At 53.7% G+C, this 23,261-nt stretch overlaps 1 protein-coding gene across 3 annotated transcripts in view; it reads left to right on the top strand.

The window, feature by feature from the left end:
- The window catches only part of PACS1 (phosphofurin acidic cluster sorting protein 1), a 166,975-nt gene extending 153,555 nt beyond the window's left edge, over positions 1 to 13,420 (top strand). The window contains exons 12-24 of one of the 3 annotated variants that reach the window (XM_053561308.1): positions 280 to 395; positions 532 to 667; positions 1,761 to 1,868; positions 2,428 to 2,534; positions 3,215 to 3,369; positions 3,472 to 3,582; positions 4,195 to 4,297; positions 4,684 to 4,726; positions 7,973 to 8,015; positions 8,279 to 8,414; positions 9,991 to 10,217; positions 11,868 to 11,987; positions 12,061 to 13,420. In XM_053561308.1, coding sequence (XP_053417283.1) covers positions 280 to 395; positions 532 to 667; positions 1,761 to 1,868; positions 2,428 to 2,534; positions 3,215 to 3,369; positions 3,472 to 3,582; positions 4,195 to 4,297; positions 4,684 to 4,726; positions 7,973 to 8,015; positions 8,279 to 8,414; positions 9,991 to 10,217; positions 11,868 to 11,987; positions 12,061 to 12,176 — 1,521 coding nt within the window. In that variant the 3' untranslated portion in view covers positions 12,177 to 13,420. Of the gene's footprint in view, positions 1 to 279; positions 396 to 531; positions 668 to 1,760; positions 1,869 to 2,427; positions 2,535 to 3,214; positions 3,370 to 3,471; positions 3,583 to 4,194; positions 4,298 to 4,683; positions 4,727 to 7,972; positions 8,016 to 8,278; positions 8,415 to 9,990; positions 10,218 to 11,865; positions 11,988 to 12,060 lie in introns of those variants that run through there. The other 2 variants (XM_053561309.1, XM_053561310.1) reach the window with 2 other exon arrangements.
- The last annotated feature ends 9,841 nt before the right edge of the window (positions 13,421 to 23,261 follow it).

Genomic DNA, 23,261 nt, shown 5'->3' on the forward strand with positions numbered 1-23,261 from the left:
CACACCCTGATGACGCCCAGCATCTCTTCTTAGGCCAGTCAGGGGCTGGAGGGGGTAAGTGGTCAGTCCCTTCTTGTGTACTGACAACAAAGAGGGTAAGCTCACTTAACTAAACAGTAGCCATTTCTGTGTCACTTGAGGAGGGGGCTCTAGAACCATACACTTTGAGGGAAAGAAAATGGATGGCTCCTGGTGATGCTGAGGGCCTGGCCTCTGAGGAGGCTCCCAGGCACCACTGAGTGCACAGCAACCTTCATGGCTTCTCCTCCTCCGTGACAGGAAATCACTGACCAGGATGTGTTTGGAGATGTGAGCACAAGTCTGGCTGTGCCAGAGAAAGTCAGAACTCCCATGAAATCCAACAGGACAGATCCCCAGGGCTCCGCCTCACCCAGGTACACCAGACCAGGAGGAAGCAGGGGTGCAGACTGTGACCACCATCGGCTGGGGCTCTAGGGCCCAGGGAGGTGTGGCTGGCAAAGCCTGGGTTTGAAGGTCTATTTAACTGCCCTCTTCCCACATCCCTGGCAGCAAGGTGGAAGGGGTGCACACACCACGGCAGAAGAGGAGCACGCCCCTGAGGGAGAGGCAGCTCTCTAAGCCCCTGAGCGAGAGGACCAACAGCTCTGACAGTGAGCGCTCCCCAGACCTGGGCCACAGCACACAGGTACCACCTGGGCCCTGGCAGGACCAGGGACCCCTGCGATGCCCTGGACTTCAGGCTTGTTTTAACCTCTTCCTTGTTCAGTTAGATGGAGAAGAAAGGAGAGATACTTTGAAATGCTCCAGATAAAAAGTCTTGAAGAAAGACCAAAGTTAGAGTAGTCTCCTGTATTTGTTATTCACTGCCAGGGCATCGGCTAGGGGCAGCAGAGGGCAGGAGTACTGGTGGGCCCTGGCCTGCCATCTCTCTACTGTCTTCTGCTTCTCAGCCTCCACCAGACGCTAGAGTGGAAGTTGTGCAGTGAGGCATTGTCCCAGAGGACAGCAGCCACCAGGTGTCCTTTGTGCATCTGTGGGTCAGTTACTGTGATTTCAAGCTGACAAATCAGCGTTATTAAGATCTCTCTATTGAAATTCCTGAGTATGCTGGGAAAGGAGTTAGCAGAAATGGGACCTCAGGAGTTGTGCTCTCTTCTTAAGGCCTGTGGTGTCAGAGGTTTGGGGAGGGAGTTCTCTGGCTGTTACACAGTTCTTGGAGAGCAACAAGTCTGTTCATTTCCCTGATAAGTACTGTCAAGAGAAAAGTGTGTGTCCGTCTGGTTTCCTGAGTTTGGTGCTATTACATAGCTGAAAATGAGCCTGGGGTGAGGCATTGTCCTTCTTGTTAATCACTGTTCCTGAAATACCTCTTGTTCCCTCAGATAGCTGTCCCCACACAGCACACGCTGCCTCTCGTTCTTTCTCTCCCTGTTGCCCTCATTCTGTTCTCAGCACCTGCTGGCTGCCCTCTGCCACCGCCTTGCATGGCACTGTCCCGCTGCCTGCTGCCATTCCACATCCTTCCGTCATCCTCCGCCTGCCCTGGCAGGACACCTGCTGTGGCTTTGTCCCTAATGTCCTCTGAGGCCTCTGTTTGTTTGTTTTTTTTCTCCTCTCTTGTCCACTGTAGCCTGGCCTAGCGGGAGACTGGCCCCCTGCACAGATTCCATGTTGTCCCTTCTCTCAGCACGCAGTTCCGGGGACTCTCCACATGCTCATCCAACACCTTAGCCCCAGGCTCCCCAAGGACTGTCTAATAAATGACATTTTTGTGCCAGCAGATTCCAAGAAAGGTGGTGTACGACCAGCTGAATCAGATCCTAGTGTCAGATGCAGCTCTCCCTGAAAATGTCATCCTGGTGAGCACCACTGACTGGCAGGGCCAGGTGAGCTCTCAAGCTGCAGCTTTGCGGGAGTCCAGCTCCAGGCACACAGGAGGGGACAGCGGCCTCACCCCTCAGGCACCTCCCCTCTCACCCAAGCCCAGAACTCTTGTATTCCAGTCCCACTTGTGTCATTTTCCATCCTGTGGGGTCTGAAGTCACTAACCTTTCCTACCTCAGCTTCCAAGTGTGTAAAAAAAGCATCACCATGGAAGGGAGCCAAGTGGGGAAGCACCAAGTGCTGCCACCAGCCATGGGTTGGCCTGGTTCCTGCAACAGGGACTGAGCAGGGCCAGAGCAGCCCTGTTGCCCCTTACCCCGCCACCCACTGGGACAGGGAGGCCTGGGGCACAGGCTGCAGAGGAGCATCAGTGTCAGCAACCCTGAAGCCTGCCTGCCCATGACAGTCGGTATGGCTCAGGAAACCTGGCCACCTTTGCCCTCTTTAGTCTGAACCACAGAGGACAAGGGCCCTGCCACTTCTCCTGTGCCCCCCTCGCCTCTTGGCCCTTGTGAGGGACTAACATGTCCTCACCTGCCTGCCTCCTCCTCCCCACCCCAGTATGTGGCTGAGCTGCTCCAGGACCAACGGAAGCCTGTCGTATGCACCTGCTCTGCTGTAGAGGTTCAAGCCGTCCTGTCCGCCCTGCTCACCCGAATCCAGCGCTAGTAAGGCCCCTGACTTCCCCTCCTGCCCTCGAGCTTCCCCGAATCACCCACCACCCTGACTTCTAAGCAATGATGGGACCTCTGAGCCTCACCAGACTGAGAAACCCCATGGGGTGCAGAGGACCTAGCACAGCCTGTAGTACGAGGTGCCCTGGCAGCCTGGGGCATCAGGCCATGGGAGCAGCAGCTCCTGCCCCTCTGACTCCCTACCTAGACCTTGACTGGCTTCATCTTCTTCTTAACCCAAGGTGGAAAAACAAAACCCAGGGTTTTAAACGACCCTTTACTCCTTCCTCCAGCTGTAACATGCTGCCTGACAATTGCGAGTTGGGGGGGTGGGGGGAACCTGCAGTCTTCTCAGAGGGGCCCAGAGGCCCCTGCACAACATGGCCACTATGGGTTCCAGAGTTGGGGCGCACGCACAGGGTGAGGCCCAGGCAGCATGGCCAGGCGAATATCAGCCTCAACTCCCCAGGCAGCACCCGCCCTTTGACCCTGAGTCTCCTTTTAGCTGCAGAGCCTCATGGCTTGTTCTCTTCATCCTTCCACTTCATTTTGCTTATTGGTTTGCTCCCCAAATAAGGGTTGTTGACATCGCAGACAGCTGGTACTTGGGGCCGTCCCCTGAGCAGGGTCCTGGCAGAGCCCTGGGTCCTCAGTGACTGTCCCTCCCTCCCCAGCTGCAACTGCAACTCCTCAATGCCCCGGCCAGTGAAGGTTGCAGCTGTTGGGGGCCAGAGCTACCTGAGCTCCATCCTCCGGTTCTTCGTCAAGTCCCTGGCCAGCAAGACCTCTGACTGGCTCGGCTACATGCGCTTCCTCATCATCCCCCTTGGTAAAGCCCCACAACTCAACCCAGGGCTAGATGGGGTGGGCTGGGCTGCTCCCCACCTGCGCCTCCTGACCAAATTGCCTTCCCTGGTTCTCCATCAACCAGGTTCTCACCCAGTGGCCAAATACCTGGGCTCCGTGGACAGCAGGTACAGCAGCTCCTTCCTTGATTCCAGCTGGAGAGACCTGTTCAGCCGCTCTGAGGCCCCGGTGTCAGGTAATGGCTCCATCTGGGGGCTTGCCCAGGTCTGGAGAGCCAGCCCAGGCTGGGGTGCGTGGCACTGCTGCCCCTCCTACTCTGGCTCCTGCTTCCAGGTGCTCCGCATGTTCACTTTTCCAGAGTGTGTGTGTTTAGTGGAGGCCAGAAGGGAGGAGGATCGTGTGTGTGTGTGTGTGTGTGGGCAGGCGAGAGATCCCTCCATTGTAGAGATGACATTGAGGAAGCAGAGAGTAGTTACCAAGCAGTCTCTCAACACATGAATAACTGCACCAACCAAGTAGAGGAAGCAGGGATCAGAATGAGGCCGAAAAAGTGATGGGCAAAGATAGGTGGGCTGAGGCTCCTCTGGGAGACAGATGGCCAACACAGCCAGCCAGGAGCTGTGGGCGCGAAAGGAAGCGCATGGTTGGCTAGGAAGGAGCAGGACTTGGAGAACTGCAGGGAAGAGCCCTGAGCAAGAGGCCCGTCCTCTGCTTCACACTTCCTTGGGTTCAAAACCAAAGGGCGATCTCAGCGCTTTCCTTAGCTCTGCCAAGTCTCAGGGGCAATCCAAGTTTGGGGTTTTGCCTGCTAAAATCCACCGACAGTCATTGCTTGGCCTTTCTGCAGAGCAACTGGACGTGGTGGGCCGGGTGATGCAGTACGTCAACGGGGCAGCCACGACGCACCAGCTCCCTGTGGCTGAGGCCATGCTCACCTGCAGACACAAGTTGTAAGCTTGACCTCAGGTTTCTGAGGAACAGGTCGGGCGGGTGACAGGGATTTTGAATCCATTCCTTACCCACACCCCAGGTCCCTTCTAGGAACCCAGGAGATTGAGAGGGTCCCACTGCATCCTGTGGGTGCCCTCACCGCCCCGAGCCTGCCACCTCTCCCCTGTCCTAGTGGCTGAGACTCAGCAGTGGGGAGCAGGGGGTATAGTTGGCATGATCAGATCTTTGCCCCATTTTGTGTGCTCCACATGTACAGCCCATAATAGTCCCCATGCCCCCCAAGGAATGACAGGAGGATGTAATGTCACACTATGGGCTCCTTTGATGCTTCTGAGCCCCGCTCAGTCTCACCTGCTAACTGAAAGCCTTCCTGTGACTCCCGCAGCCCCGATGAGGACTCATACCAGAAGTTCATTCCCTTCATTGGCGTGAGTACCAACTGCCCTCTACTCAGCACCTCTCCTGGCCTTCCCGTCCACCCCCAATAGCCACATGAAAATAAAAGATTCATTTAGAACGGTGGCTGGGGGTTTCCCCAGGGGGGACCTGGCAGTGTCTGAAGACCTTTGTGGTTATCACAGTTGGGGCCAGGCTGCAGTAGAGCATTCCCCAGGGCACAGGATGGTCCGGCAGCGGAGTGGCCCTACCCAGTCACAGCAGCTCTGAGGTCGAGGAAGCTGCCCTCCTGGGTCCTCCCTTTCAGAATCATAGACTATCCCCATGTTCATCCTGCTTTATTGCACCAGGCCCTAAACTTGGAATTGATGTCCAAAGAAACTTCTATAGGCTTCAGGGGAAAGGGAATTGCTTCAGAAACATTAATATGAAAGATGATATTCCAAGGAGAATTCAGAGAAATAGATACTTCTATCTTTAGTGTCAGATGGACCACTGAGAGTTTCTCATCTTTCCTTTTTTATTTAGTTAAGGAAAAAATCCCTATGCTACTTAATTTTGAAAATAAAGGAAAATGCCAGGCACAGTGGGTCACACCTATAATCCCAGCACTTTGGGAGGCTGAGGCAGGAGACTTGAGACCAAGAGTTCAAGACCAGCCCAAGCAAGAGCACGAGATCCTGCTAACTGAAAGCTTTGAAAAAAACAAATCTAAGGCCAGGCATGGTGGCTCACACCTGTAATCCTAGTACTCTGGGAGACCAAGGCAGGTGGATTGCCTGAGCTGTTAGGCTGGTTAAGACCAGCCTGAGCCAGAGCAAGACCCCAACTCTAAAAATAGCTGGGCATTGTGGTATGCACCTGTAGTCCCAGCTACTCAGGAGACTGAGACAAGAGAATTGCTTGAGCCCAAGAGTTTGAGGTTGCCGTGAGCTGTGACACCAGGGTATATACCAGAGCCAGGCATGGTGGTGCACACCTGTATTCCCAGCTACTCAGGAGGCTGAGGCAGGAGGATCTCTTGAGCCCAGGAATTTGAGGTTGCTGTGTGCTCGTGATGATGCCACATACTCCAGCCTGGGCAACAGACCCTGTGTCATTTAAAAAAAAAAGGCTAAGGCGCCAGCCACATACACCTGAGCTGGCGGGTTTGAATCCAGCCTGGGCCCGCCAAACACTAATGATGGCTGCAACAAAAAATAGCCGGTGTTGTGGCGGGCACCTATAGTCCCAGCTACTTGGGAGGCGGAGGCAGGAGAATCGCTTGAGCCCAGGAGTTGGAGGTTGCTGTGAGCTGTGATGCCATGGCACTCTACCCAGGGTGACAGCTTGAGGCTCCGTCTCATTAAAAAAAAAAGACAAAAAGAAAGGAAGGGCCTCTTGAATGTCAGGACTACTGGCCTATTGGTATTTGGCAACAGCTGGGCCCCAAACACAGACTGGGGGAGGGAGGTGTCCAGACAGAACAAGCTATATAGCCCTGCAGGGGCAGAGCACACCAGGGAAACAGGACTGGGAGCTCAGAATCCATTTGTAAGACCTCGTTTCCCTTCAGACCAACTTGTGTCTTTTTTCTTTTTTTTTTTGTGTGTGTGTGTGTCTTTTTTTCTATCCTATCTTTAAGGATCCCTCAGAGCTAGAGGGGAAAGGGTGTGTGCAAGTGAGCAGCCTGACTGCTTGCTGTCCCTGTCTCTGTACATCCAGGATGCTGGGTGTCTTCAGTGAGTGGGAGTAGCCTGAGCTGGGGAAGTTCAGTCCAGTTAGGCCTTGGGAGTGCCCATGTGGTCACATTACGGCCCAAGACCCTGGGAGTTTGGCCCATCATTGTGGACCTGTGGGTTAAATTGGGTTTTTTGTTTGTTTTTGTTGGGTTTTTTTTTTTTTTTTTTTTTTTTGCAGTTTTGGCCAGGGCTGGATTTGAACTTGCCACCTCTGGCATATGGAGCTGGCGCCCTACTACTTAGAGCAATAGGCACTGCCCGGGTTAAATTGTTTTAAAATCAAAGCAATCGGAAGGCTGAGGCAAGAGAATCGCTTAAGCCCAGGAGTTGGAGGTTGCTGTGAGCTGTGTGATGCCATGGCACTTTACCGAGGGCCATAAAGTAAGACTCTGTCTCTACAAAAAAAAAAAAAATCAAAGCAATGAAGCCAGGCATGGTGGTTCACGTCTGTAATCCCAGCATTCTGAGAGGCCAAGGTGGGAATATCACCTAAGCTCAGGCGTTTGAGACCAGCCTGAGTAAGAGTGAGACCATCACTACTAAAAATAGAAAAATTACGGGGTGGCGCCTATGGCTCAATGAGTAGGGCACCGGTCCCATATGCCGGAGGTGCTGGGTTCAAACCCAGCCCCGGCCAAAAAAAAAATAGAAAAATTAGCCAGGCGTTGTGGCAGGTACCTGTAAGTCCCAGCTACTGGGGAAGCTGAGGCAAGAAGGTCACTCAAGCCCCAGGGTTTGAGGTTACTGTGAGCCATGACACTACAGCACTATGCCCAGAGCAACAGAGGGAGGCTCTAACTCAAAAGAATAACAACAACAACAAAGGAGCAAGCAGCCTCACAAAATCCTGTCAAGGAAACAGAGGGGAGAGGGATTGTATTCAGGAAGCCGCAGAGTTCTCTGGGAACCAGAATAGGATGTATAGAGAATTGGGGCAGAACCCAAGAGCGGCTGCCTCTGCTCCCAGCAGCCTCAGAGACCTTAGTAGGAGCAGTGGTCTCAGCTGCTCCTTTGCCTCAACAGCCTGAGGGTCACCTAGTCTGTCTCTAGCTGTGCCCTTTTCTGGCCATTGAAGGAGCCCCTCTGCCCTTTCTAGAATTCTCTGTGGAGACTTGAAAATTCCTGAGGACTGCCCCCAACCCCAATGCTACAGGGTGATTCCAGGAAGGCAAGAGAGGATAGGACTGGTGTCAGCCCCTTAGCACAGAGCAGGACCCTGCCTGGACAGAGGGAAAGCCATCTTCCCAGGTCCCCTCCCCAGGCAATCTTAGAAGAAACGAGATTTGGACACTGAAGTAGCTCCTGCCTTCCACCCTCTACCCCAGTGGAGAGCTTCTCAGTCTCTTGGGCCTCACCCTGTTGTTTAGAACCGGGTTTTTGTCTTCCTTTGTTTTTTCTGCATCTCTTGAAGATGGGGCTGCTCTGGATTTGCAGAGATTGTAAAGCCATGATAAAATAACATGTAGTAATGGCTGTCTGTCGACCATGTGTTTCGGGTTGGAGCAGAACATGCCTGGTTTGGTGGCAGGATCTAACAGGCATCTCCTCCCCATCCAGGTGGTGAAGGTGGGTCTGGTTGAGGACTCTCCCTCCACCGCAGGTGAGCCTGGGGCTTCTGGGTGTAGGGGGTGGTCTTCCATCTTCTCTCTAGTCCAGTGGGCCCAAAGTTAAAGGCACTAGATGTCCTAAAGGAAGCCAGAGTTGGAGCAGGAAGCATGTGAACGCCCTCACTCCCCATTGCCATGGTGGCCAGGGGAGGTGGGGAGGAGCCCGAGGCCCAGGAAGGAAGGCCAGGCTGTGGCGGAGACACAAACAGCGAGTGAGGATGGCTTCTACTGGCCAACTGTGTTTGTCCCCTGACAGGCGATGGGGATGATTCACCTGTGGTCAGCCTTACTGTGCCCTCCACGTCACCACCCTCCAGTTCGGGCCTGAGCCGAGATGCCACAGCCACTCCCCCCTCCTCCCCGTCCATGAGCAGCGCCCTCGCCGTCATGGGGTAAGGCCCTCCCCATGCCTGCCTGTACCACGTGCCTCTCGACTGGGGAGGCACCAGTGGCCTAGGTACATACTCCTCCCATCTCGCAGAGTTGTGAGGTTGGGTGAGGCAGTGTTCACAGAGAGGCTCTTTGTAACCCCACAGCACTGTGCAGGTGTCTTGTCACAGGGCTTCCTAGGGCAGTCAGAAGATGTGGGCATGGGAGGTTAGACCCACCTGGGTGAGCGGCTCTGTCTTCTGTTCACTGTATCAGCCCAGACAAGTTACCAAACTTCAATTTTTGTTTTGTTTTTGAGACAGTCTCACCAGGTAGAGTGCCTTGGCATTAGAGTTCACAACCTCAAACCCCTGGGCTCAAGTGATCCTCCTGCCTTGGCATCCCGAGTACAGGCACATGCCACCAGGCCTGGCTAATTTTTCTGTTTTTAGTAAAGACGGGGTCTTGCTCTTTCTCAGGCTGATCTCAAACTCCTGAGCTCAAGGGATCCACCCTCCTCGGCCTCCCAGAATGGTGGGATTATAAGCAGGAGCCACAGCACCTGGCTCCAACTTCAGTTTTGTTTTCTGTGAAGTAGAGGTGAAAGAACCACCTCCCAGAATTTCTGTGTGGCTTAAATAAGCCCATGAGTATTCATGCTGGGCTCACTGAGCTGTCTCCTGCCACACAAGGCACAGGGCTCAAGGCCACTGCCATGCACAGTGTCGCAGGGCCTTTCTTCAGGATACTCTTCACTGAAGCTCGGACAAAGCCTGTGTAGGATGCAGCCTTTCTTTAGGGAAGGTTCTCCACTCTGAAAGAGCTCTGAGGACAGGGGAGCTGACAGAGCCAGAACCTTCTGCAGACACAGCCTCCTTCCTCGCCCCCATTTTCCTTCCCACTTTTGTCCTGTAACAACAGAGAGGGAAACATTGGCCAGGAAATTTTATAGAAACACCAAGGGCAGCATCACATCCTGAATCCTTGCCCCCCTGCCCGCCCTCCTTTGCCTTCTCCATCACAGTGCCCACTGATGGCCCAGCAGGGACAGTGTGGGGAGAGGAGAGGAGGTTTTTTGTTTGTTTTTTTAATGGAACCACTGAAATGAAGCAAAAAAGAGAAAAGTCAGATGACTTCTGTAGCCTGGGTTCCTATTGTGGCTGACGCTTCCATTCAAGAAACACCAGCCCTCTTTCCCCTGGGAACTAAAACTGTTGCTGAGCTAAAAGTACCAGAAAGACAAGGGAGCCACAGGTGCTCCGCCCCTCTTGCTCTCACCCAACTCCTCATATTACTGGCCCAGGCCCTTCTTGCTGCCCACGTGCATGCACTTGGACATCCTTGTGCACATGTGTGTTCTCTGCCTCTACTCCTGTGACGTTTCTGTTTGGTTCCCTTTCTGTGACCCATGCCTTCATCCTCTTGGCTTTGTTCTCAGGCCAGCCTAACTCTCCTCCGTGCACCAGTTCAGCAGGAGGGTAGCCACGAGGCTGGCCTTCCTCCTCAGCCGGCACCTCCTGAGGCTGCTGCTGCCCCTGCCTCTGTCTGGCTGTGTAACTTGGGGCAGAGCCAACCTCTCATCTTTGCCCCCTTCTCCAGGAGCCCCAGTAGCCCATATGGGGATGTGATTGGCCTCCAGGTGGACTATTGGCTGGGCCACCCTGGAGAGCGAAGGAGGGAAGGTGACAAGAGGGATGCCAGCTCCAAGAACACCCTCAAGAGTGTCTTCCGCTCGGTGCAGGTCTCCCGCCTGCCCCATAGTGGAGAGGCCCAGCTTTCTGGCACCATGGCCATGACTGTGGTCACCAAAGAGAAGAACAAAAAAGGCAAGTGCTCCCCAAGGCCACAGATACCCTCAGCCTCTAGGCCTCCTGTCTCCTCTCTCAAGGTCTGGGACAGACTCTGCTTTTAGGAGACATGAGATAAAGGTGGGGCAGCGCATGCACCCTGGGGTCCAGCATGGGGTCTGGAGGGGCAGTCATGCCTTCCCCTGTGGGATAAGGCCTTCCTTTCTGTGAGGCAGGAAACTAAAGTCCCAGTGAGCTGGCCAGGCATGGTGGCTCACGCCTGTAATCCCAGCATTCTAGCACCCTGGGAAGCTGAGATGGGTGGATTGCTTGAGCTCACAAGTTCAAGACCAGCCTGAGCAAGAGCAAGACCTCATCTCTACTAAAAATAGAAAATCCAAGGCAAGAAGATGGCTTGAGCCCAAGAGTTGTAGGTTGCTGTGAGCTGTGATGCCACGGCACGCTACCCAGGTTGACAGCTTGAGACTGTGTCTCAAAAAAAAAACAGAAAGAAAGAAAATCCCAGTGAATCATCTAGTCACTATCTGCCCAGCACCACACCTTAGGGGCTGGGAAGTGAAAGCCTTTTTGGCCCCTGCCCTCCGAGGTGAACTTTGCGACAGGAAGAAACATCTCCAGACCACAACCCTGTGGTCCCCATGATGCCCGTGACACTAGGGAACAGAGCATCTGTGCCCGGCTTGGAGGCCACTCCAGAGAGGCCTTATGAGCAAAATCATGTAGTTGTTTTTAAGAATTGGGCATACAGGCTTGGCGCCTTTGGCTCAAACGGCTAAGGTGCCAGCCACATACACCTGAGCTGGTGGGTTCAAATCCAGCCCAGGCCCTCCAAACAACAATGATGGCTGCAACCAAAAAATAGCTGGGTGTTGTGGCAGGCCCCTCTAGCCCCAGCTACTTGGGAGGCAGAGGCTGGAGAAACACTTGAGCCCAGGAGTTGGAGGTTGCCATGAGCTGTGATGCCACGGCACTCCATCCAGGGCTACACCTTGAGGTTCTGTCTCAAAAAGGATAAAAAAAAAAAAAAGAATCGGACATACAGTCCATTGTGGGTAAAAGCAGTGGCCTGAGGGACTGGAAGGTGATGTTGGGTCATATGCTCTGGTAGGATGAAGGAGGAATCCCACAGCTGGGTCAGTGCTGAGCACACCTGCCCTTGTCGGCTGTCTGGAGACCTGCAGCACCAGTGTGACCCCAGGCCCTGCATCGTGCAGGCACTCTAAAGCAGCTGTGCCTGTCTCTACAGAGCTTCCCTATGAGCAGTGGACTATGCCGGGCCCAGGGAGGGACTTGCCAGGGGGCGGCTATTAGCTGAGCAGCACCTTCTCAAGCTTTCTGGAGCAGAGTCAGCAGGAAAATGTGCTGCACTGACTTCACTCCAGAGCAGCCCCAGTCATGCTGGGACATTCCAGCTAGGAGGGACCTCAGAGACCACCTGGCCTAGGTCCCTGCTGCACAGATGAAGGCCTGGGGAAAGAGGCCGGATCATAGCCAAAGTTGAGCCCAGTGCTGGGACCAGGTCAGGAACCTGAAGATTGTGACCCATGGCCCAGAACCAGGGAGTGCAGGGGAGAGATGGCTTCTGGCCAGTGACTACCCCACCACAGGACACAGGAAGGGGTGGCTGCTTCTCCAGGGGCTGTGCATGAGGTCCTGCTTGCTTTCTAGTTCCCACCATCTTCCTGAGCAAAAAGCCCCGAGAGAAGGAGGTGGACTCTAAGAGCCAGGTCATCGAGGGCATCAGCCGCCTCATCTGCTCCGCCAAGCAGCAGCAGACCATGCTGAAAGGTACAGGGCGGGACACAAGGGCGGAGGCGGGGCCCAGGGCAGCCCTCCTTACCCTCCTCTCCGTGTCACCCAGTGTCCATCGATGGAGTTGAGTGGAGCGACATCAAGTTCTTCCAGCTGGCAGCCCAGTGGCCCACCCACGTCAAGCACTTTCCAGTGGGACTCTTCAGTGGCAGCAAGGCCACCTGAGGCCCTGTGCCCCGGCCACCCTCCTTCCTGGCACTGCCATCAGCCTCACCGCCTGCGGGCAGGGGGAGGCCAATAGGCCTGTGCCCAGCATCCCCTTCCTTGGCACAGGGTCCTGCCTCTCACCTGCCCAGGCCTGAAGGACACTGCCACTGCACAGGCCACCCTGTGCCACCCTTCCTGCCTCTCCCCTCCTCTCACTCTGCTCCAGGCTGAGGGCAAGTCAGTTTTCCCTTCTGGTGCCCATAATCCCTGGAACTGAGTCTTCCACCCGATTTCCTGGAGCCTCTTCCTCGTGGCTCCAATTCTCTTCCTGGAATCCTGGTCCATGGCAGAAGAGCCGTCCTCCCTGCAGCCCTGCCAGCCTGATGCCCCTCACTCTGTCCGCCTAAGGTGGGGCCCAGGGCCACTTCCCACTCCTGTGGGTTCCCCACCTGCCCCATGGCTTCCCACTGTGGGGTAAAGAGGCTCCCTGAGCCCATGGGACTCTCTCCACAGCACTCGGGGATGGGAGGTGGCACACTCAACCCAGGACTATGTTGCTGAGGAGATACATGTTGTTTCCGGGATGGGGGGGCCTCCCAGTCTTCCCATGCACGACTTCTTTACCATCCCCTCCCCTGTCCCCTGTAGATGTCATGTGTGTACCGAGTGTTCTTTTATTTCTCTGCACGGCCTGTCTCTTGGTTGTTCTGTGTGACACGTCCTCTCTTTGTCCTTGTGGCTAGCACTCACCCCTCTGCCTCCCAGTCCCTCACCCAGCCCCCCTCTGCCTAGACTCAAAAACGGGAGGCAGACCCTCTGGCACAGTGTTGGCCCCAGCCACCGTATCTTCCTCTCTCCTATCACATCCTGTTGTGTGGGGCTGCCCCTCCCAGCTCGTTCTTCCCCTCCTCCCAGCCAGTCCTCCTCTCAGCAGGCTCCTGGACTCCCTGTCTCACCCCCTCAGGGTTGGAGCCCCTCCTGGTCTAGACCACCCGCCACACGCTCAGGAGAGGCTGAGGACACGGGGCTTTCCAGCCCGTCAGCATCTCTTGTCCTCTCCTTCCTAGTGTTTTTGCACAGAACTTCATTTTGAAAGTTTTTCTCATTCTCCACCCCTTCCCAAACTGTCCTCCAGCCCCGCTTGTGGTGTGGCCCTGCCCTCGGCTCAGCCCTGTTTCTAGAGCGAGTCCTGGGCTAGAGAGGGGAGAGGAGTGGAAGGGACTGAGGTGATGTTGGGTTTTTCATTCAATAAACTGGTGATTTCTTACCGACTGCCTTGGGCTTTGTGCCCCTCACTGTGCCCAGGAGCCCATCCATCCACCCAAATGCAGCCTACTCCTGGTGAGAACCTCCCAGGAGTGCAGGTGGAAAAGAGGCATGTCCGCACACCCTCAGTCATGAAAACTGACCCAGTGTGGCTCATCCAGTGTGAGGCAAGCAGAGGTCAGACCCAGGAGTGGTGCTTTTCCCACACCAAAATCCCATCTCCCCAGGACCCACCAGCCGCAAATCCCAGCTCCCAGGCAGTGACATGCTAAGGGTAGTTTCCTCTCTTCTGAGCAAAGGTCAGACCTCAGAGGCCAAGGCAGGTGGATTGCTTCAGCTTACAGGTTGAGGTCAGCCTAGAGCAAGACCCCATCTCTAAAAAATAGCCGGGCATTATGGCAGCTGCCTGCAATCCCAGCTATGCTGGAGGCTGAGGCAAGAGGATCACTTGAGTTTGAGATTGCTGTGAGCTCTGAGGCCATGGCACTCTGCTGAAGGCGACAGTAAGACTGACAAAGTCAGGCCTGGGGGCAGAGCACAGTGCCTCACACCTGTAACCCAGCACTCTGGGAGGCTGAGGCAGGTGTATCACTTGAACAGCCTAAGAGCAAGACCCTATCTCTACTAAAAATAGAAAAGCTGGCCAGGCATGGTGGTGGGCACCTGTAGTCCCAGCCACTCAGGAGGCTGAGATATAAGGATCACTTACACCCAGGAGTTTGAGGCTGTTGTGAGCTGTAATGCCACTACACTCTGCCTAGGGTGACAGAATAAGACTGTCTCAAAAAAAAAAAAAAAAAAAAAAATTTGACCTTGGCTTCTCTTTCCTGCTCCACCTATGTCCTGTTAAGAGTGTCTAGAAGTTGGTCTGAACCAAAGAGGTCTTTCCCTCTTTAGGATGAGGTTGTGAGGCTAGGATCCATCTATTAAGTTGACTTTTCCTGCCTGCCCTTGACCTTCGAGATGGAAAACAGTCACAGCCATTGTGTCCTGGGTGCTTCCCCAACAGACCTGCACACAGAGCCCTGGAAGCAGTGCCTGGAAGTGAAGGCTTGCAGGGGTGGAGGCCCTGAGACCCAGCCTGTAGCCCTGCAAACACTGAGCACAGAAAACAGGAGCTAGAGGGGGAGGGAATGTTGTGGACGGGCCCTGAGGCCTCCCCAGAGCTGGGCAGTCGGGCAGGTGGCTGGGAGCCAGAACAAGCCCTGGAGGGGAGGACAGGAGACTGGGACCCCCAGCTCCTGAAGCTGAGAGGACAAGGGGGGTGAGGGTGAGCAAGCCCTGACTTCACACCTTCAGCCTCCCTCCTGGGCAGACCGAGCCCTGCTCCTTCCCTCACCTCTGTCCTGCAGGAGAGAGGTGGCCTGGAGCTGGGTCCCCTTCCCCCAAGCTGCCACTCTCTGTCTCTGCTTCCTGAGAGCTAAGCTGCAGAAGAGCTACACTGTTTGTGTCCTGGCCTTCACTTCCTCCCATCCCACCAAAAGTTCCCTTACCAAGGTCACCACTGACCCCGTTGCCGAATCTAACAGTAACATTTGGTGGAAATAATCACCCCTCCTTGAAGCTCTCCACCTTGCCTGTGGACAAAGCTCTGTCCTCCTAGCACACAGCTGGTCACTCCACAGCCTCCCAGCCTAGAAGCCCTATAGGGCTCAGGACCCAGCCCCCAGGACTCTCCCTGGCAGGCCACACACAAACTACCACCATCCTACCCCTGCACAGTGAGATAGCACACTTCCTTGTGGAGACCTCCCTCCCAGGAAGCAGAAGCCCTACCAGAAAGTCCTCTGTGCTAAGCTTAAGCAGAGCAGCAGGGCCCACTCTAGGTATTTGGGTTGCCCCTACTTAACTCTCTGCCTCCACCTGGTCTCCACACAGCAATCAGAGAGCTTTTTATTTTGGAGACAGGAGTCCCACTTTGTCACCCTGGATAGAGTGCCATGGTGTCAAAACTCAACAGCAACCTCAAACTCTTGGGCTCAAGCAATCCTCTTGCCTCAGCCTCCTAAGTAGCTGGGACTACAGGCTCCCATTACAACACCCAGCTATTTTTTTAGAGACAGGATAGCTCTCTTGCTCAGGCTGGTCTTGAACTCCTGCACTCAAGCAATCTACCTGCCTCAGCCTCCCACAGTGTTAGGATTATAGGAATGAGCCATCTTGCCGAACCAAAGAGAGCTTTTTAAAACATCAATCAGGCCGGGTGCAGTGGCTCACACCTGTAATCCCAGCACTAGAGGAGGCCTGGTCAGGTATTTTGTAGAATGTCCCTTGACTGGGGTTTGTCACATGTTCTTGTGGCCACACTGGGGCTGGGCAAGTTTGGGGAGGAAGACCTTAAGCCAGGTGCCACTCTCAGTGCATTCCGCCAGTATTGACTGGGTCACCTGGCTGAGGCAGTGGCCAGGGTGCCTCACTATGAAGTCATTGCCTTCCACGCTACCCTCTTCGCAAGCCACCAGTGCAGCCCACACTTGGAGTGAGCAGCGATCCCTATTTGCATCAGCAGAAGTTCTGTACGGATGTCAGGCTAATATTTTAAACGTCTTCCAGGGCGGCACCTGTGGCTCAGTCGGTGGGGCGCCAGCCCCATATACCGAGGGTAGCGGGTTCAAACACAGGCCCGGCCGAACTGCAACAAAAAAAATAGCCAGGTGTTGTGGCGGGCGCCTGTAGTCCCAGCTACTCGGGAGGCTGAGGCAGGAGAATCGCTTAAGCCCAGGAGTTGGAGGTTGCTGTGAGCTGTGTGATGCCATGGCACTCTACCGAGGGCCATAAAGTGAAACTCTGTCTCTACAAAAAAAAAAAAAAACGTCTTCCATCACCCATGGCTGTGTCCCAGGACTGAGCATTAGCAGCCCCACTGTCAACTGGGCATTTCCTTTCATCCAGGTTGCTGAGCATTTTATGTCCTAACATGGTTTATTCCACTGAGTGCTCAGACTAGCCCTTTGAAATCGATTCTGCTGGTGCTTCCTTTTACAAAGAAGACAGCTAGAGGTCAGAGAGACCCTCCAGCTCTAGACCGTCTAGACTTGACAACTGGAATGGTTGCATGTGGCTTCACAGGACTCTGGCGTCCCTCCTTGGTTTTCCCTAGTCTTGATAAACAGCACCTGCATCCATCCTGCTACTCAAACAAGAAGCCGGTCAGTCATGGTGTGTCACTCCCTTGCCAGTCCATCAGTGATCCTGCCCATTCTGCCTCCTAATCCCCATTCTTGAATGTAAACCAGCCTCCCCACTGCAGAGTCCGGCAGTGTCCCCCAAGGTCGTGGGAATGCAGACCCACACTGGCTACACCTATGTCTCCACCCTCAGCCCCAGTTGCTCCCTTGTGCTCACCGCCCTTGAGCTGCCCCAGCACTTTCAGTAACCAGGTCCCTCTCTCCAACCCCGTGCAGCTCCTTTTCCTTAGAACTTAGCCTGCCCATCACCTCTCAACACCCCTGCCCCACATCCAGTTGTCATCCAGTCTGTATCTCAACCCTTCCTCACAGAGTTCACTGTCACCTGTAACAAACATTTGTGTCTTTGCACTGCATTCTTGTGGGAACTCCAAGAGGGCAGGGACAGCAGCACCAGAGCCCAGCACCCAGCACCCTGGCATTTGGCAAAGCCTCAGTCAAGGATAAACAAATGAGGGTGGTCTTAAGTCACTGGCCAGTGCACACGTATTGGCTGAGAAGAGGCCAGATTTCCCAACAGGTCTCCTGACTCCAGGCATCTCTCAAGGGCCCACTCAGATCCCATCTTCCCAGCCATCTATGCTATGGGCATTTGCTGAGCTCCTACTGTTGGTCAGCCCCTGTCCTAGGTATGCTAATGTCAGGACAAACACCCACCTGATCCCAACTCATATGGCCCCTGCCATGCAGCAGGCCAGGTTGCACAGCAGCACACAGGAGGGGCATCTGCTCCAGCCTGGAAGAAGAGGTGTCCAAAAAGACATCTCAAAGGAAGTGACACCTGCGCAGCCTCTTCAAGACACCTGACAGGATGGATGTTCTAAGTGTGAGAACCATCACATGTCAGAGCCAGTGATCAGAGAGTATGGCCTATTCCAAAGCTGGGACTACAGGAGACCGCCACAAAGCCCAGCTATTTTTTGTTGCAGCCATCATTGTTGTTTGGCAGGCCTAGGCTGGATTCAAACCTGCCCCCTCAGGTGTATGGTGGCTGGCACCTTAGCCAGGGCAACTGAAAGGGAATAGGGACAGGGAGTGACCAGGCCTGAGGGGAAGCAGATTCCAAAGCACCGAGAAGCCTCATGTTACTGCTGTTACTGCTGCTCTTCACCAGAGCAAGAACTGTGCACATCATCCTGAGGACAAAGGAGCTGATAAAGGGCTTCAGGCAGAGAAGTGAGGTGGCGAAATGTAGAAAGATCATTTAGCTACAACATGCCGGTGGAAATGAGACCTGGTCTGCAAACCAGGAGATGAGTTTGAAGGCTGTCACTAGGAAAGACACCATGACGATATAGCCCAAGGTAAAGGTAGACAGGTTGGAGACAAAGGAGTGAAACGGGATGGCGCCTGTGGCTCAAAGGGGTAGGGCGCCGGCCCCATATGCCAGAGGTAGCGGGTTCAAACCCAGCCCTGGCCAAAAACTGCAACAACAAAAAAAAAAAGAAGGGCGGTGCCTGTGGCTCAAAGGGGTAGGGTGCTGGCCCCATATGCCAGAGGTGGTGGGTTCAAACCCAGCCCTGGCCAAAAACTGCAAAAAAAAAAAAAGAAACAGAGTGATTTGCTTAAGAGGTTCATTAACAAGATTTTGGTGGCTGATTAGAAAATGGGATTGAGGGTGGGCATGGTGGCTTACACTTGTAATCCCAGCACTCTGGGAAGCCGAGGCAGGAGGATCCCTTGTGCTCAGCAGTTCGAGACAAGCCTGAGCAAGAGCAAGACCCCATCTCTACTACAAATAGAAAAATTAGCTGAGTGTGGTGGTGGGTGCCTGTAGTCCCAGCTACTCGAGAGGCTGAGGCAGGAGGATCACTTGAACTCAGGAATTAGTTTTTTGTTTTTTGGGGTTTTTTTGAGATGGGGCTCAAGCTGTCGCCCTGGGTAGAGTACCACTGCATCACAGCTCACAGCAACCTCCTCCAACTCCTGGGCTCAAGCGATTCTCCTGCCTCCACCTCCCAAGTAGCTGAGACTACAGGCGCCCACCACAACACCCGGCTATTTTTTGGTTGCAGCCGTCATTGTTGTTTGGTGGGCCCGGGCTGGATTCGAACCCACCAGCTCAGGTGTATGTGCTGGTGCCTTAGCCACTTGAGCCACAGGCGCCATGAGCTCAGGAATTTGATGTTGCTGTGAGCTATGCTGATGTAGCACTCTAGACTGGGCAACAGAGTCAGACTCTGTCTCAAAAAAAATAAAAAATTAGCTGAGCATGGTGACTCACACCTGTAATCCCAGCACTCTGGAAGGCCAAGGCTGGTGGATTGCCTGAGCTCACAGGTTCAAGACCAGCCTGAGCAAGAGCAAGACCCCATCTCTAAAAGAAAAATAGCCAGGCATTGTGACTGGCACCTGTAGTCCCAGCTACTCAGGAGGCTGAGGCAAGAGAATCGCTCTTTTTGTCACCCTAAATAGAGTGCCCGTGGTGCCATAGTTCACAGCAACCTCAAACTCTTGGGCTTAAGTGATTCTCTTGCCTCAGCATCCCCAGTAGCTGGGACTACAAGTGCCTGCCACAACACCCAGCTATTTTTTTAGACATGGGGTCTTGCTCTTTCTCAGGCTGGACTGGAACCTGTGAGCTCAGGCAAACCACCTGCCTTAGCCTCCCAGAGTGCTGAGAGTACAGGCATGCCTGGCTCAGACACCTTTCTGTTTACTCGTGGTTTGTGGCTCACTTTCCTTCTGAATGCATTTTCTCTCCAGCAACCTTCAGGCAGAGGTTGCCCTGTGTCACATTCCTTCTGGCACCTTCCACTCATTAGTGCCTGTCAGTACTAAGTTCAATGGTGAGCGTGGTAATATCTAATAACTAGGAATAGTGTCTGTTGCCTAAACAGCGTAACATTAAGGCTTTATGCCTTTCCAAGCAGAAGCCAAGGAATACAAAATTAAAAAATAAAGACTATGGGGCGGCGCCTGTGGCTCAGTCAGTAGGGCGCCGGCCCCATATGCCAAGGGTGGCGGGTTCAAACCCAGCCCCGGCCAAACTGCAACCAAAAAATAGCCGGGCGTTGTGGCGGGCGCCTGTAGTCCCAGCTACTCGGGAGGCTGAGGCAAGAGAATCACTTAAGCCCAGGAGTTGGAGGTTGCTGTGAGCTGTGTGAGGCCACGGCACTCTAGCGAGGGCCATAAAGTGAGACTCTGTCTCTACAAAAAAAAATAAATAAAAAAATAAAGACTATGCCATTTTATTCAGTTCTCTTGACCCAACAAGGTAGATATGAGGAAGCCTGTTTTACAGAGGAGGAAACAGAGAAAATGGACAGGGTGTGATGGCTCAGGCCTGTGATCCCAGCACTCTGGGAGGCAGAAGCAGGCACACTGCTTGTGCTTAGGAGTTTGAGACCAACCTGAGCAAGAGCAAGATTCTATCTCCAAAAAATAGCTGGGCATTGTGGCGGGCACCTGTAGTCCCAGCTACTTGGGAGGCTGAGGCAAGAGAATCACTTAAGCCCAAGAGTTTGAGGTTGCTGTGAGCTGCAACGCCACGGCACTCTACCCAGGATGACATAGTGAGACTCTGTCTCAAATAAAAAAAAAAAGAGGGGGCGCCGCCTGTGGCTCAAGGAGTAGGGCGCCGGTCCCATATGCTGGAGGTGGTGGGTTCAAACCCAGCCCCAGCCAAAAACCACAAAAAAAAAAAGAAAGAGGGAGGTATGTGTGGCTCAAAGGAGTAGGGCGCCGGCCCCATATGCCGGAGGTGGCGGGTTCAAGCCCAGCCCTGGCCAAAAAAAACTGCAAATAATAATAATAATAAATAAAAGCATGAAATTAAAAAAAGCTTAAAAAAAAAAAAAAAAGAAAGTAGACCATGCCTCAAAACCCACAAAGCTTTGCCATGTGAAGGGGGACAGGAACTAGAAGCCTCTCAGGAAAGCTTTGAGCAGATACGATTCTTGGCTCACTGGCAGAACCACAACCAGAGGTGTCCAAGATGGAACAAACTGGCTGTTCAGGAAGTGGGGAAGACTTGGTCTTTAAGGAGCCTCTGATCTTGAGCACATCTTGAGCATGTACGTATGGGTGAATTTGCTGACGTTTCTTCCAAGTGGGATGAGATCCTGGGGGAAAGTGCCCCTCAACCACTCCAACCCAACGGGGGTGGGAGGAAGGTGCCACAGGAGGGAATGATCTAAGAAACCAGATTTCAGTGGGGGGAGTGCTTCTGAGGACCCTGAAGGATGGGTAGAGGCAGTGGGAGTGATTCCCTGGTCAAAAACGATAATATTAAAAGTAGCAGGAACAACTTCCCAGGTGTGGGACTGGGGCTGGTGTGCTCGTGAGCTCTGCAGAAGATGGCACGAGGTGCTGAATCAGCACTGAGCTTGGATGCTTCCCTCCATTCTCCATCCACTGGGCACCCTGGGCAGCCGGGCATGAGGCCAGCAGCTGTGGGGGGACAGCACAGGGTGAAGTAACAGTCCCTTGCCTTGGGATCCTCAGGGACAAGATAAAAAGCCCACCACATGCATAGCTAAGCCAGAGAACAAGAGAAGAGTGTGGAGAGCAGCCCAGAGGCTTCCCTGCACCACCCAGGGAGAAGCCCACACAAAGCAAGCAGAAAAGCAGGGAAGGGAGGGGAAGAGCAGTTGGAAAATGTCCTGTTTCTCTGGGAAATGGCGCTAGAAGAAAGGTACTTGTTTACTAAATGGAGAAAAAGTACATGGGAGAAGACAGAGCTGTGGATGTGAGCTCACCCCTGTGTGGTAGCTGGAGCTGTAAACACACGTGCCCACACAGAGGTGGCGGTCAGGGCATCGTGTTCTCTGCCCCTGAATGATCCTGCCTCAGGCTACATGTAGAGGCGTGCACACTGCTCCTTTATGGGTGTGAACCAGCAACTTGGCCTTGGCACCCTCAACCTTTACTCCTGTGGTCAGTCTCTGTTATACACTGTGACACAATGACCTGGGCTCCAAATTCCAGAAGGACATAGTGGTCACCAGGAGCCAGAGCTCTTGAGAACAGCAGGATAAAAGCTGCCCTTTCAACCTAGTGCTGCTGCCTACCCCTACCTGAGCCTCAGTTTCATCTATAAAACAAAAAATGGGAACAGCAGCTTTCACCCAGGGTGCACATCACAGGCACCACTGAAGTTTTAAAATCATAAGACGTGTCCAGGACACACCCTGGCACCACTAAATCTGTCTCCAGAGGGAGAGCCTTCTGACAAAGTTCTGTCCCAAGAGAGTACGAAACTAGCCTCATTAAGAACAAAGGTGCCATGGGCGGTGCCTGTGGCTCAGTGAGTAGGGCGCTGGCCCCATATACCAAGGGTGGTGGGTTCAAACCCAACCCTGACCAAACTGCAACAAAAAATAGCTGGTCGTTGTGGCAGGCTCCTGTAGTCCTGGCTACTAGGGAGCCTGAGGCAAGAGAATCGCCTAAGCCCAAGAGCTGGAGATTGCTGTGAGCTATAACGCCATGGCATTCTACCTAGGGTGATAAAGTGAAACTCTGTCTTAAAAAAAAAAGAACAAAGGTGCCGGGCAGCACCCGTTCAAATCCAGCCCAGGCCAGCTAAGCAACAGGCACCCGCCACAACGCCTGGCTATTTTTAGAGACAGGATCTCTCTCTTGCTTAGGCTGGTCTCAAACCCATGAGTGCAGGCAATCCACTTGCTTTGGCCTCCCAGAGTTCTAGGCTTAAAGGCGAGCTAAGCCTCTTCTGCTTTCAAAAAAACTAACATTTAGGCTGGCACCTGTGGCTCAAAGGAGTAGGGCACCAGCCTCAAATGCTGGAGGTGGCGGGTTCAAACCCAGCCCCGGCCAAAAACTATAAAAAAACTGCAAAAAAACCCCCAAAAAACCCCTAACATTTAGTGGCCAGACACAGCGGCTTATGCTTGCAAACCCAGCACTTTGGCAGACCAATGCAGGAGGACTGCTTGAGACCAGGAATTCAAGACCAGCCTCAGCAACATAGTGAAACCCCATCTCTACAAAAGATAAAAAGCTAGCCAGGCATAATGGCACACGCCTGTAGGCCCAGCTACTCAGAAGGGTGAGGGAGGAGGATCGCTTGAGCCCAGAAGTTCAAGGCTGCAGTGAGCTGGGATGATGACACCACTTCATTCCAGCTAGGGCAACACAGTGAAAAAAAAAAGAACTAACATTTACTGAGTGCCCCTGTGTACCCCACCAGAAGCTACTCTGGAAGAACAAGACAGACAGGTCCTGGCCTGCACTCTAGGAGAAGAGAAAGCAAAACAAAAAGATGTTAGAAAACAAAAAGAAAGATGTTTAAAAAAAGTCTTTGTCTCTGGGATGCCCACCTGTCCCTTGCCACCCCTTTCTCCCTACAGGGACACGTACAGCTCAGAAAGGAGTGGGGGACATGCCTCTAAAGATAAATGAGCCCGGGGTCAGATCTGAGATGCGGATAATAGCAGCCTCCACTTCAGCAGGTGTTTGTGAGCCTTGGATGAATGCACTCAGGGCACCAAAGAGGCTCAGTAAGTGGCATTTGCCTCCATCAGTGTCAATAGTCTCGCTATGGGCTCTGGGGGCCCTGGGCTTCTCCATGCACCTCAGTTTCTCTCGCCGTCTCGGGGACCCCCACACAGGATGCACTCAGGCTCACAATTCTCGAGCTGCTGCACACCCGGAGGCCTCTGAGAGAAAATCCGAACCGGAAGCGCGTGGG

The sequence above is a fragment of the Nycticebus coucang genome, chromosome 14 (assembly GCF_027406575.1).
Source record: "Nycticebus coucang isolate mNycCou1 chromosome 14, mNycCou1.pri, whole genome shotgun sequence".
NCBI classification, from domain to species: domain Eukaryota; kingdom Metazoa; phylum Chordata; class Mammalia; order Primates; family Lorisidae; genus Nycticebus; species Nycticebus coucang.